The sequence below is a fragment of the Erigeron canadensis genome, chromosome 5 (genome assembly GCF_010389155.1).
Source record: "Erigeron canadensis isolate Cc75 chromosome 5, C_canadensis_v1, whole genome shotgun sequence".
NCBI lineage: Eukaryota > Viridiplantae > Streptophyta > Magnoliopsida > Asterales > Asteraceae > Erigeron > Erigeron canadensis.
The window spans coordinates 26,226,292-26,236,051 of record NC_057765.1 but is presented as its reverse complement, the minus strand read 5'-3'; the positions used below and the strand labels follow the sequence as shown (position 1 = coordinate 26,236,051).

Genomic DNA, 9,760 nt, shown 5'->3' with positions numbered 1-9,760 from the left:
ACAAATTTGTTTAGTTTCCTCCAATATCTCATCTCCGACCAAGACACGCACACGAAAGATCAATTATGATGCTCAACTGAAAGCAAGAGCAAGAGGAGTCCCTTTAAAGTTGTAAGAATATGACCAAGGTTGAATATACACAAAGAAATAAAATTATTATACATAGTAATAAAAAGGGAAGTACGATAGTTGCGTGCGGGTTTTTTTTATTTTTTAATATGCAGGTATATTATTTATATAGGTTTTAGGTAAAATAAAACAAGTATTAATGTAAAACAAATAAAACAATAGGCTTTTCTATAGTGATAATCACCGTGCATCAAATAAATCATAGTACATCAATTGTTTCGTGAATCTTCGTGTATCAATTTAACCATGATCTAAGGGTTAAGATCTTATCCTATTTGTTTTACTTTAATACTTGTTTTACAATACCCAACCCCTATCTATTTATATATTTAACGTGCGCAATAATGAACAATAAGTTGGTTGGTTGAGTTGGTTTGATCTCTTGCATTTATATTCAAGGTTGATTCGATTCTCGGCTGCCACACATTTTCCTTTCTTTTTTATATATATTTTTAGTTAGTACATATGGTTCCATTCTAAACTTTATATACATTTCCTTATTTAAACATATTCAACAATTATTTTTTAAATTTTTCGGCTTTAAATACATATATATATATATATATACTACTCATACTAACTAATTAACCCGGGTTTAACCTGGACATATCAATCAAAGTTTTATAAAATCGTATTTTCGTCACCGAAGTTGCGATAGTCTAAGAGCACTCGTCTCCTCAAAATAGTATATCTTATAAGTTATAATTAGTTTATTAACTCGCATAATATGTGGATAATTAAAAATATTTCATGATAAAATTATTTAGACGATGAAACTTATTAGACAATGTATAATTTATTAGAGTTTTTTTCTACTAAAATTAAAAAATATATATCTCTAAATTTTTTTTTATAAAATAACAAAAACAAAAATGCAATAAATTTTAAGAATAAGAATGTTTATGACATCATAAGTAAATTAAAAAAAAAACAAACTTAATATTAATAAATAATTTGGATGTGACAAATAAGCAATATTTATGGAATGATGATATCACAACAATCCTCTTTTATTTAATATAAAGATTATATCTAGTACCCTTTTTTATTATTAATTTTGTCTTCCATATTTTTATCATTGTTTGTAATGCAATATCAGTCATTTTCGGAAGTGTATTAGGTTTTTTAAAATTTGTAACAAATTTTATATGTAATCGTACACAATTAACGTAATGTTTTCCGGGGCAACGCCCGGGTGACATATCTCGTTGTTTATAAAATATTACTTTAACATCTCTCATTCCCAGATGTCAGAAGTGTGTTTAAGTTGAATACAATAGCAGAAATCTGCATATTTCGATATCTCAGAACATTATTTTTATACAATCTCAATACCTTCTAAATCACCATGAAATGCACACACATGAGACAAGTACATGATGACGTAGGGGTGTTGATGGGTCGGGTTAATTGGATTTTGGGTTATTTGGTTCGGGTTATTCGGGTTTCAAAGAATTATAAGTTAACCCGTAACCTAAACCAAATAATATTTGGGTTATTTGGGTTTGGGTTGTTTGGGTTCGGGTTAACCCAAATAAAATGTCATTGAATTTATGTGCATTAGTTACGCAATATTGTAACAATATAATTTCAATTTCAAAAACTTGAATAATAGTGATACTTATATAGACTAAGTTCTTTATTTTCAAATGTGTTGAAACATTTTTGATTATGCGTTTTTTGAATTCTTGAATGAAAAAATGATAATATTATTAGAATAAAAGTCATAGACAAAACAAATAAATTACAAACTATATAAAAATATCGAAACTACTGATATTAAATAAACAAATTTTGACAATATATAACTCTTTTTATATTCATATTTTTATGATCTTTTATTAGTGTATTTTTTAACATCCATTATTATTTAACTTTACACGTTTCTGATTTTGTTTATAAATGAAAATTTAATATTCAAATAATATATACTTTAAACAAATTTAATGTGTTATATTAGTGTATATATATATAAACGCATCTTATTTGGGATATTTGGGTTGACCCAAACTATAACATTTTCACCCACAACCCAAACCGATTAAGCTTTGGGTTATTTGGGTTAACCCAAATGACGACCCACAAACCAAATAACCCAACCCGTATCACCCAAACCCATTCGGGTTGGGTCGGGTTATTTGGGTTTGGTTATTTTCAACACCCCTATGATGACGACATAACCGAATAAGTTCAAGTTTGCTTCGGTGGCGGAACTACCCTTATAACTAGGGGTAGCCTGGCTATAGGTCCGTTCAGCTCACGAAGTGTAATTTTAATTTTAAATAGTGAAATTCTTTGCTAGTGCTATAGGTCTTAACAAATTAAGCTACCCGCTACCAGTACCATGGGTCACAATGATTCTTGGTTCTGCCACTGAACTTTGCTTATCTTCAACTGATACAAATTAACAGAACTGAATGCATTTTTGGATTGAAATGTTACTAGAAAAGCTCATGGAAAAACATTAGTATTTCAATGGAGTTTTAACAACAAAAATAAGCAAGTGATGTAGGTTTTTAATACAAATGGAATCGTGGAATAGTAAGCAATATTTCAACACAACTACACAAGACCAACGAAGTGATAAACCAAAAGACAAACCACCTTTGCACCTTATAAAATCTAAACAAAAGATGTCATAATTCAATATTTCATCCTGATCAAACACTTCATTTTCAATCTTAACATTTGCGGTCTAATAAGTTAAGCTCTATACAGGAAGGTAAAAACAAGAACTTAAACTTAACCTTAGCAATACAGAGACGACAAACTTAACCTTAGCAATGCAGAAACGACATATACTTTTATTTGCCAGACGTGGAACCATCTACTTGGCTATCTCCAAGTTGCAAACTTTCAACTGTTCGAAACGGTGGTGCTTCACCAAACTTCAATATATAAGCAGTTTCATAAACAGGCCGAAGAAGAGGCATAACGTGTGCATCCAAATATGAGTCACAAGAAAAACACCAAACTGACAAATCACTTCACCAAAAAACGAAGTTTACAATTTTGGGTGTATTTTTAAAAGTTATAAAATTTCAAATATAAATTGTTATTCCAATATGAGTTCCTCAATATATCATATATACCTGTAACTTAAGGCTACACTATGATTTTGTTGTTGATAATGCTTGAGCATATGCTTGTTGATAAATCGGCTACATAAAACCTCCTTGCAGCCCAAACACAACCAATTTTCAGCAGGATGATGGCACCTTTACACCATGTAACAACAACACATACAACACATTTTCAATAAGTAAGGTTACAATTAACAAATGGTTGTTGTGTCGAATAAACAAATATACATTCGGCTTTCAAATATTGCTTTTCAGATGACGCGACAACTTATATGGTGTTATGTGACAACTTCATTAGCACCACCAGCATACAATATCAATATCTAAAAGTAAGTTGTTTATATACTTTAAATCATTCATTCTAGATTGCACAAAAAGGATTAACATTCTATTTCCATATATAAACTCATCAAAACAAATAATTTTCAAGTAGTTAGCCCATAGTAAAAAAAAAAAAAAACCAACTCAAATCAAATCAAAGGTCCAGCAAAATTGGGCATGACCCATAATCTATTTTGAGGTTATAAATATTTATTAAGTGATTTGTAACAAAATATAGTAGTGTATAAAGTTTGGAACCTGGTACAGGGAGTGTCGGGGGTGGGGATGTGGGTTAGATCCGAAGAAAGTGTATCCAGATGATCGCAATGAGTACGGGCTTCGACCCACCCGGATTCGGATCCATATAACGCAGCTGTCAAATCTTCTTCATTGGTTTGATCATGAGAATACGATGAGCAATCGGATACCATTTTCTCCTTGTCTGCCATTTATTTTCTGTTTTCTGGTTTGCTTTTATTCTTTCAGCCTTTTAACTATCTTATTTTGTGAGTTTTCGGGGATTTAAAATCACTAATTAAAATAACCGGAAAATTAAGTACCTACCGGCTGTTGAAAATATAATCCGAAATTGTCTATTCTCCTAAAAATAATGAGTGAATAAGGCTAGATCAACTGGCTAGAGTTATTTGGTTTTACCCCATGTTATGGATTGACATGTCATCTGTAACCGCTGATGGTCTACATCTCGTAGTTTAGAGTATGTACAGGGCTTCACCATTATACGGTGATGTGTCCCTTGATGTCGAATACCGACTAACTGTTCAAAAAGATAAATATAACTCTTATATGGGTTTAGGTCGTGTAATAAACTACTCAGATGTTCATTGTATCTAATGAACTTCAAATCCCCGTTATTAAATCTACCCAACTTGTAAACTGACAATGATATACTGGACGTGACAGCTTATATGATTATTATATATACCTGAATACATAGAGATTTAAAAATTCATTACATATAATAGACATTCAAGTAGTTTATTATATTTTGAGACTCTAAACCCTATTTATATTTGGTAAAATTAAAAGATGAAATTAAAAAATAATAATAATAAACTACACTCGTAAATCTAATCAACTTGTTCAAATGATTATTAGACTAATCATGTCAAAAAAAAAACATATCATTTTCATTTTTTCCAATTGTAATGGGTCCAAACTCTTTTTTTTTTTTTTGATGAATACATATGTATATCACAAAACACTTATACATTATCAAAACTATTAAAAAGAATCCAAAATTAGAAACTTAACATTGAGCGGAAACCAATGCAACGCATCACCACTCAAACCACTAATGTGAAGCATAGAGACTCAAATCTGGTGCATTAGATGTACACTCATTGGCAATAGAATGTAGCGCATCCTTGCCATTTTTACTTTAATGCGACGCATTCTTTACAAAAGAGGCAAGCACATTCTTTGCTATTAGTACTTCAAAATGTAAAAAATTTTACACGAATTGTTATGATGTATATCAAACTCTAATTTTATGCATAATTACGTAGTACACTTTTAAATGTTGTGCATTGTATGTATCTAACTAATCAAAAGTTTTATATGTGTCAACTTATATGGTTGTCACATATACCTAAATACATACAATGCATTGAGTTTGAAAGTTCATTACATACAATACATATGATTGATTGAAGTTTCAATATACTATGACAATTCGTATAAAATTATTTACATTATAAGATAGTAAGTCCTATTATTTTTTTAAAAAAAAGCCCAATGTAACACATTCTAATAGTCTCATTCCCCAAATCACATTTGGACATTTGGTACTTGAGGCTTGAAGAAATGTGACAAATTCGAAAAAGACGCTTTAGAAACATGGGATGAATATTATCACAGCCACCTTTTCTAAACAATATTTTTTACACACGAAAAATAGTTAGTACAAATAGTCCTTTTATTTAAGAAAATAATTTTTAAAGGAAAATAGTTAGGGGCTTTTTCACATCCGATTTCTTCTAGAATTGGAGTTGGGTATATAAAAAGGCATATCGCTAAACCCAAATTTGCCGTTAAAAAATAAAAAATAAAAATCTAGGTGTGATAACATCGTTAGCCAAATCCCTATGGATAAGGAAATTTAGAATTAAAAAAAAAAACTTGACTAAAAAATCTAAGGTTAAAATGTCAATGAAAAAGTTAATTTGTTGTTTTGTATGCACTAATGCACCATGTAATTTGTTTTATTAAGATATATAGACTTCTTCTAACAAGTTCACATTTTTCAACGATTGTTTCTCTTTATCTGTTTTTCCAAAATTGAATCAAAAATAATTTTACCAGTTTAAAATTTAACAGTTTAATAGATAGTAAAATATAATTTAACCAAAAGAATATAAATACAATTACCACAATATGCAAATTAAAAAATCATTTAAACCCTTTTTTGATTTTGGTTAATTGGATATTGGATGCAAAGTCTTCAACAATTTTTTGGGGATTGGCTAAAACTTGGCCCGGCCCATCCAGCCCAGCCCAGCCCAATAAGGAAGAGTCCACAAATACAAACTAGGGTTTTCGATGTATAAATAGTCTCACATTTGCTTAGCTCCTTTTTTCTTTCTCAAAGAAACCCTCATCTAAGCGGCTGTCTATTAACAAACCAACAACCAGCAGCTAAAGAAAGAAGAAGAAGAAGATGGGGCACTCAAACATTTGGAATTCTCATCCTAAAACCTACGGTCCTGGTTCTCGCTCCTGGTATCATCACCGCCTTCAATTTCCGTTTCTTTTTCTGTTTTTGTGTTTTTTTTTTTTATAATATTCTGTTATTATATATCTATGTGTATATCTATACACACATATATATTTAAATCGATGTATGTATAATATTCTGATATTGTGTTATAATATTTAAGATGATGCAGCTACAAAGATATGTTACTATTTAGTGATTTTGGGGTATAGATGTTCTGAAATTTAGTTTAGTTTGTTTTAGTTGATATATATATACAAACATATATATTTAAATCGATGTACGTATTTATGGATAAACAGGTAGGTTTAAGATGAGGCTGTTTTTTAGGTTATAGATGTTATGAAAATTAGTTTAGTTTGTTTTAGTTGATATTGTGTTATAACTTTTTATAATTTTTGTTGGATTGTTGTTTGTGAAGAATGAAATGTTTATAATCCATTTTAATGAAAAATAAGATATTTAGACAAAACTGCAAATAAATAGTTGGATAGGATATTTAGACAATCACTTGTTACGGTTTTATTTGGATTGACGTGAAGGATGAAATGTTTATAATCTAATTTATTGAAAATTAAAAGTTGGGTATGGCTAGCAAAGCTTAGTTAAATGGCTAGTGTTTGCATTTTTTCGATCTTTTTGTTAGGAAATGCTACTTGTATAGTCCTGACCCGATTTTGACTTTTTGCAAAGAGAGTGAAAAAAAAGGTCCATGTTTTTGTAGCCTGATTCTGACTGGTTAAAAACTGTCACTTGTATTTATTAAGAAGTAAGACTACTGTTACGGATTGTTAGCATACAGGTATTGGTATTTGTTGTATATGGTTGTTCATTCTTTCCGGTGACTAAAGGGGGAGGAAAGGTTCTTATTTGGGATTGTGATAGTTATTCAACCCGTATGCTTTTATTGTGGAGGTGTTATACACATTGGTAATGTATTTATTGTTTAATTGGGGTTTACTTGTTTGGTTTTTGCAGCCGTGTGTGTGGTAACTCACACGGAATAATCAGGAAGTATGGTCTCATGTGCTGCCGACAGTGTTTCCACAGCAACGCTAAGGAAATTGGTTTCATTAAGGTATGTTTTATCTTTGTAACTTAAAGATCTTTTTGATTGTTTTAAATTTTTTGATCAAGTGCTATTTTTTTGGTTACTGTAAGTTTCACTCTGAACCATGTTTTCATTATGCAATTACTTGGTACAACGTATTTAAGGTGACAGTCCAGTGAAGTGGTTGTGAAATCGTTATTGAGACATGTTTGAATTTGCAATGTGTTGTGTCTGAATATATACGCCCAAATGTTAAAATATTACTTTGTTCAACCTGTTCATAGATGATAGTCTTGGTGCGCGATGTTTGTAGTAATTTGAACACTGCTTGCTTTAGATTATATGTTGCAAAATAGATGGCTTTGCTGTGTCAGATTAGAGTTAAAGCCTAAAGTTATTGGCACAAGTTGTTTGCATTGTTATTTGTTTGGTTACTCTATATGTTTGCCTTGTTTGGTATGTGATACAAGTTTGCTATGTTTTATTTTTGGTTACTCTTTTTGGACGCTCTTCTTGGTATGTGACACCGGATTAATATTTGTATTCTTTGATCTTTGCAGTACCGTTAAGCAGTTATGAAGATCTTATGGAAAAGAGACATGCTAATATGTGAGGAAATGGCTTCTAGTTATTTTTCTTAATCACATTACAGTATTGTCTATGACTTCTTTATTTGCATGTTTGTTATGCTATTAAATGTATTTCTGAGTAAGCTAAGACCATATGCTTATTACAATATTTGGGAAGACTACTATGTTTTGAGAATTATATTTAGTGTGATACCATGTTTAATCCAGTTATCTTACATGCGGGTATAGAAGTTGTCTACTGTCTTGTTTGACTTTATTATATTTAGAAATCTAAATCAAATTTACAAGAAATAAGCAAAATCCTTACTTATTTTATAGTGCTTCGTTTATAATAAATTCGAATACTGAATTGGTGTTTACTGTTTAGTGTTCAATTTTAGCAGAGTCGATTAACTTGGAATAGTATTTAGTGCACAAATCACATTTTGGGTAGTGCAATATTCAAGTAACCCTTAAATTTATTATCTAGTTTTATATGTACATTATTGAAGATGAAACTAAATTGGCATATCCGATGCTAGTTGTGTAAAAAAAATCAAAATTTTTATAGTTATTCTAAGCCAATTTTCGGTCACGTCGTGACATGTACATTTCCTTATTGACAAGATTTAACCATAATACTAAGACATCTCTAATCCTCATTTGCCTCCAGCACGCGCGTCATTGAGTGCACCAGCATATAGCACACTTGCGTCTCAACCCAGCCTTTTACCTGATGTTTGTAGTGACCCTTCAATGGCGACCCTCTGACAGGTTCACATAGATACCCTTAGGGCGAGGTTAACCTCGGCCTTCGAAGATGGTCTATGCATGCGCACCAGAGTTGTAAAAGTAAATAAATTATAGCAAGTGATAGTGTTTAAACACAAATTTAGACTACATAACTCAGGTTTTGACTGAGGAGAGTTTACCAGAGTGGTGGGGGATCGGTGGGTATTAATCGAGTAAAAAATACGTTTTAGTTTAAGTAGTGTTTGTGATGATTGTGAATAAAATAGGAGGTATTGTGACGGAAATATGGTGTTAACGTAATAATATTTTCTGCGAGTATTATGGCCTTATAGGTGATTAGTGGGGAATATAATCTAACAAAAAAATGATACCTAATTCTATAGAATCTAGTCATTGAATCGTATTAACAATGAATTAGACAAATACTTAAGCAAAATCCTACAATAAAGGAGATCATTTTGCTGATTGTTTTTTTTTTTTTTTTAACTTGGGTGACATATTAAAACAACAAAAACTTAAACTTGCAAATCGAAAGAGTAGGCAGTTGAAAGACCCACCTCTGAATAAAGCCTTCTGGCTCCTTCCCGGCCCGGAAGTTCGCTTCTGACGACCAAGAGGGGATTCTCTCAAAATCTCTGATGGCCCACCTAAGATATTAAAAAATTATCGATCGATTTGATCAACGAATATCTATTCATAGGAGTGAGCGACCCATGGGGAGGTTGAAGAACATAATAAAAAAAAAGATAAGAAAGGGTTGGTTTGCCCAGGTGACTGATCCTGCCTGTATATACAAAAGTGAAAAGTTAGGTTAGTAACTCCAAAATTACATGACTTTTTAGGAATTTGCTAAAATCAAGTTCATCAATCATTATTTTTTACATGATAATTGTTTTTTAATTATTTACGTGTAATATTGGATTTTACAATTATGTGAAGATATAAATTTTCATTCATTATACAGTTATGGAGAGACATAGATTCCATGAACATATGTGCATAAATATTGCCATGAATATATGTATCCAAATATTTTATAAATAAATATTTCATGAGATAGTTAGTGATCAAATAGACATAAATTATCATATAAATATGTATAAGCAATTATATAATA

The 9,760-nt window shown here is 30.8% G+C and overlaps 2 protein-coding genes across 3 annotated transcripts; one reads left to right on the top strand and one right to left on the bottom strand.

Annotated features, from left to right (window-relative positions):
- Window positions 1–2,713: 2,713 nt before the first annotated feature.
- Window positions 2,714–4,078, bottom strand: LOC122600790 (histone deacetylase 6). Of its 2 annotated transcripts, none has more exons than XM_043773550.1 (3): window positions 3,792–4,070; window positions 3,222–3,347; window positions 2,714–3,114 (listed from the first exon to the last, which is right to left on the bottom strand). In XM_043773550.1, exons 1-3 carry the CDS (start codon window positions 3,980–3,982, stop codon window positions 2,934–2,936), a joined length of 498 nt encoding a protein of 165 aa, XP_043629485.1. In that variant the 5' UTR covers window positions 3,983–4,070; the 3' UTR covers window positions 2,714–2,933. The 2 variants fall into 2 exon arrangements, with proteins under 2 accessions (XP_043629485.1, XP_043629486.1); XM_043773551.1 differs by having other exon boundaries at window positions 2,928–3,017; window positions 3,792–4,078.
- Window positions 4,079–6,126: 2,048 nt separating this feature from the next.
- Window positions 6,127–8,117, top strand: LOC122600067 (40S ribosomal protein S29-like). Its single transcript, XM_043772723.1, has 3 exons — window positions 6,127–6,275; window positions 7,249–7,348; window positions 7,882–8,117. The coding sequence occupies exons 1-3, from the start codon at window positions 6,214–6,216 to the stop codon at window positions 7,888–7,890; spliced, it is 171 nt and encodes a 56-aa protein (XP_043628658.1). The 5' UTR covers window positions 6,127–6,213; the 3' UTR covers window positions 7,891–8,117.
- Window positions 8,118–9,760: the final 1,643 nt, after the last annotated feature.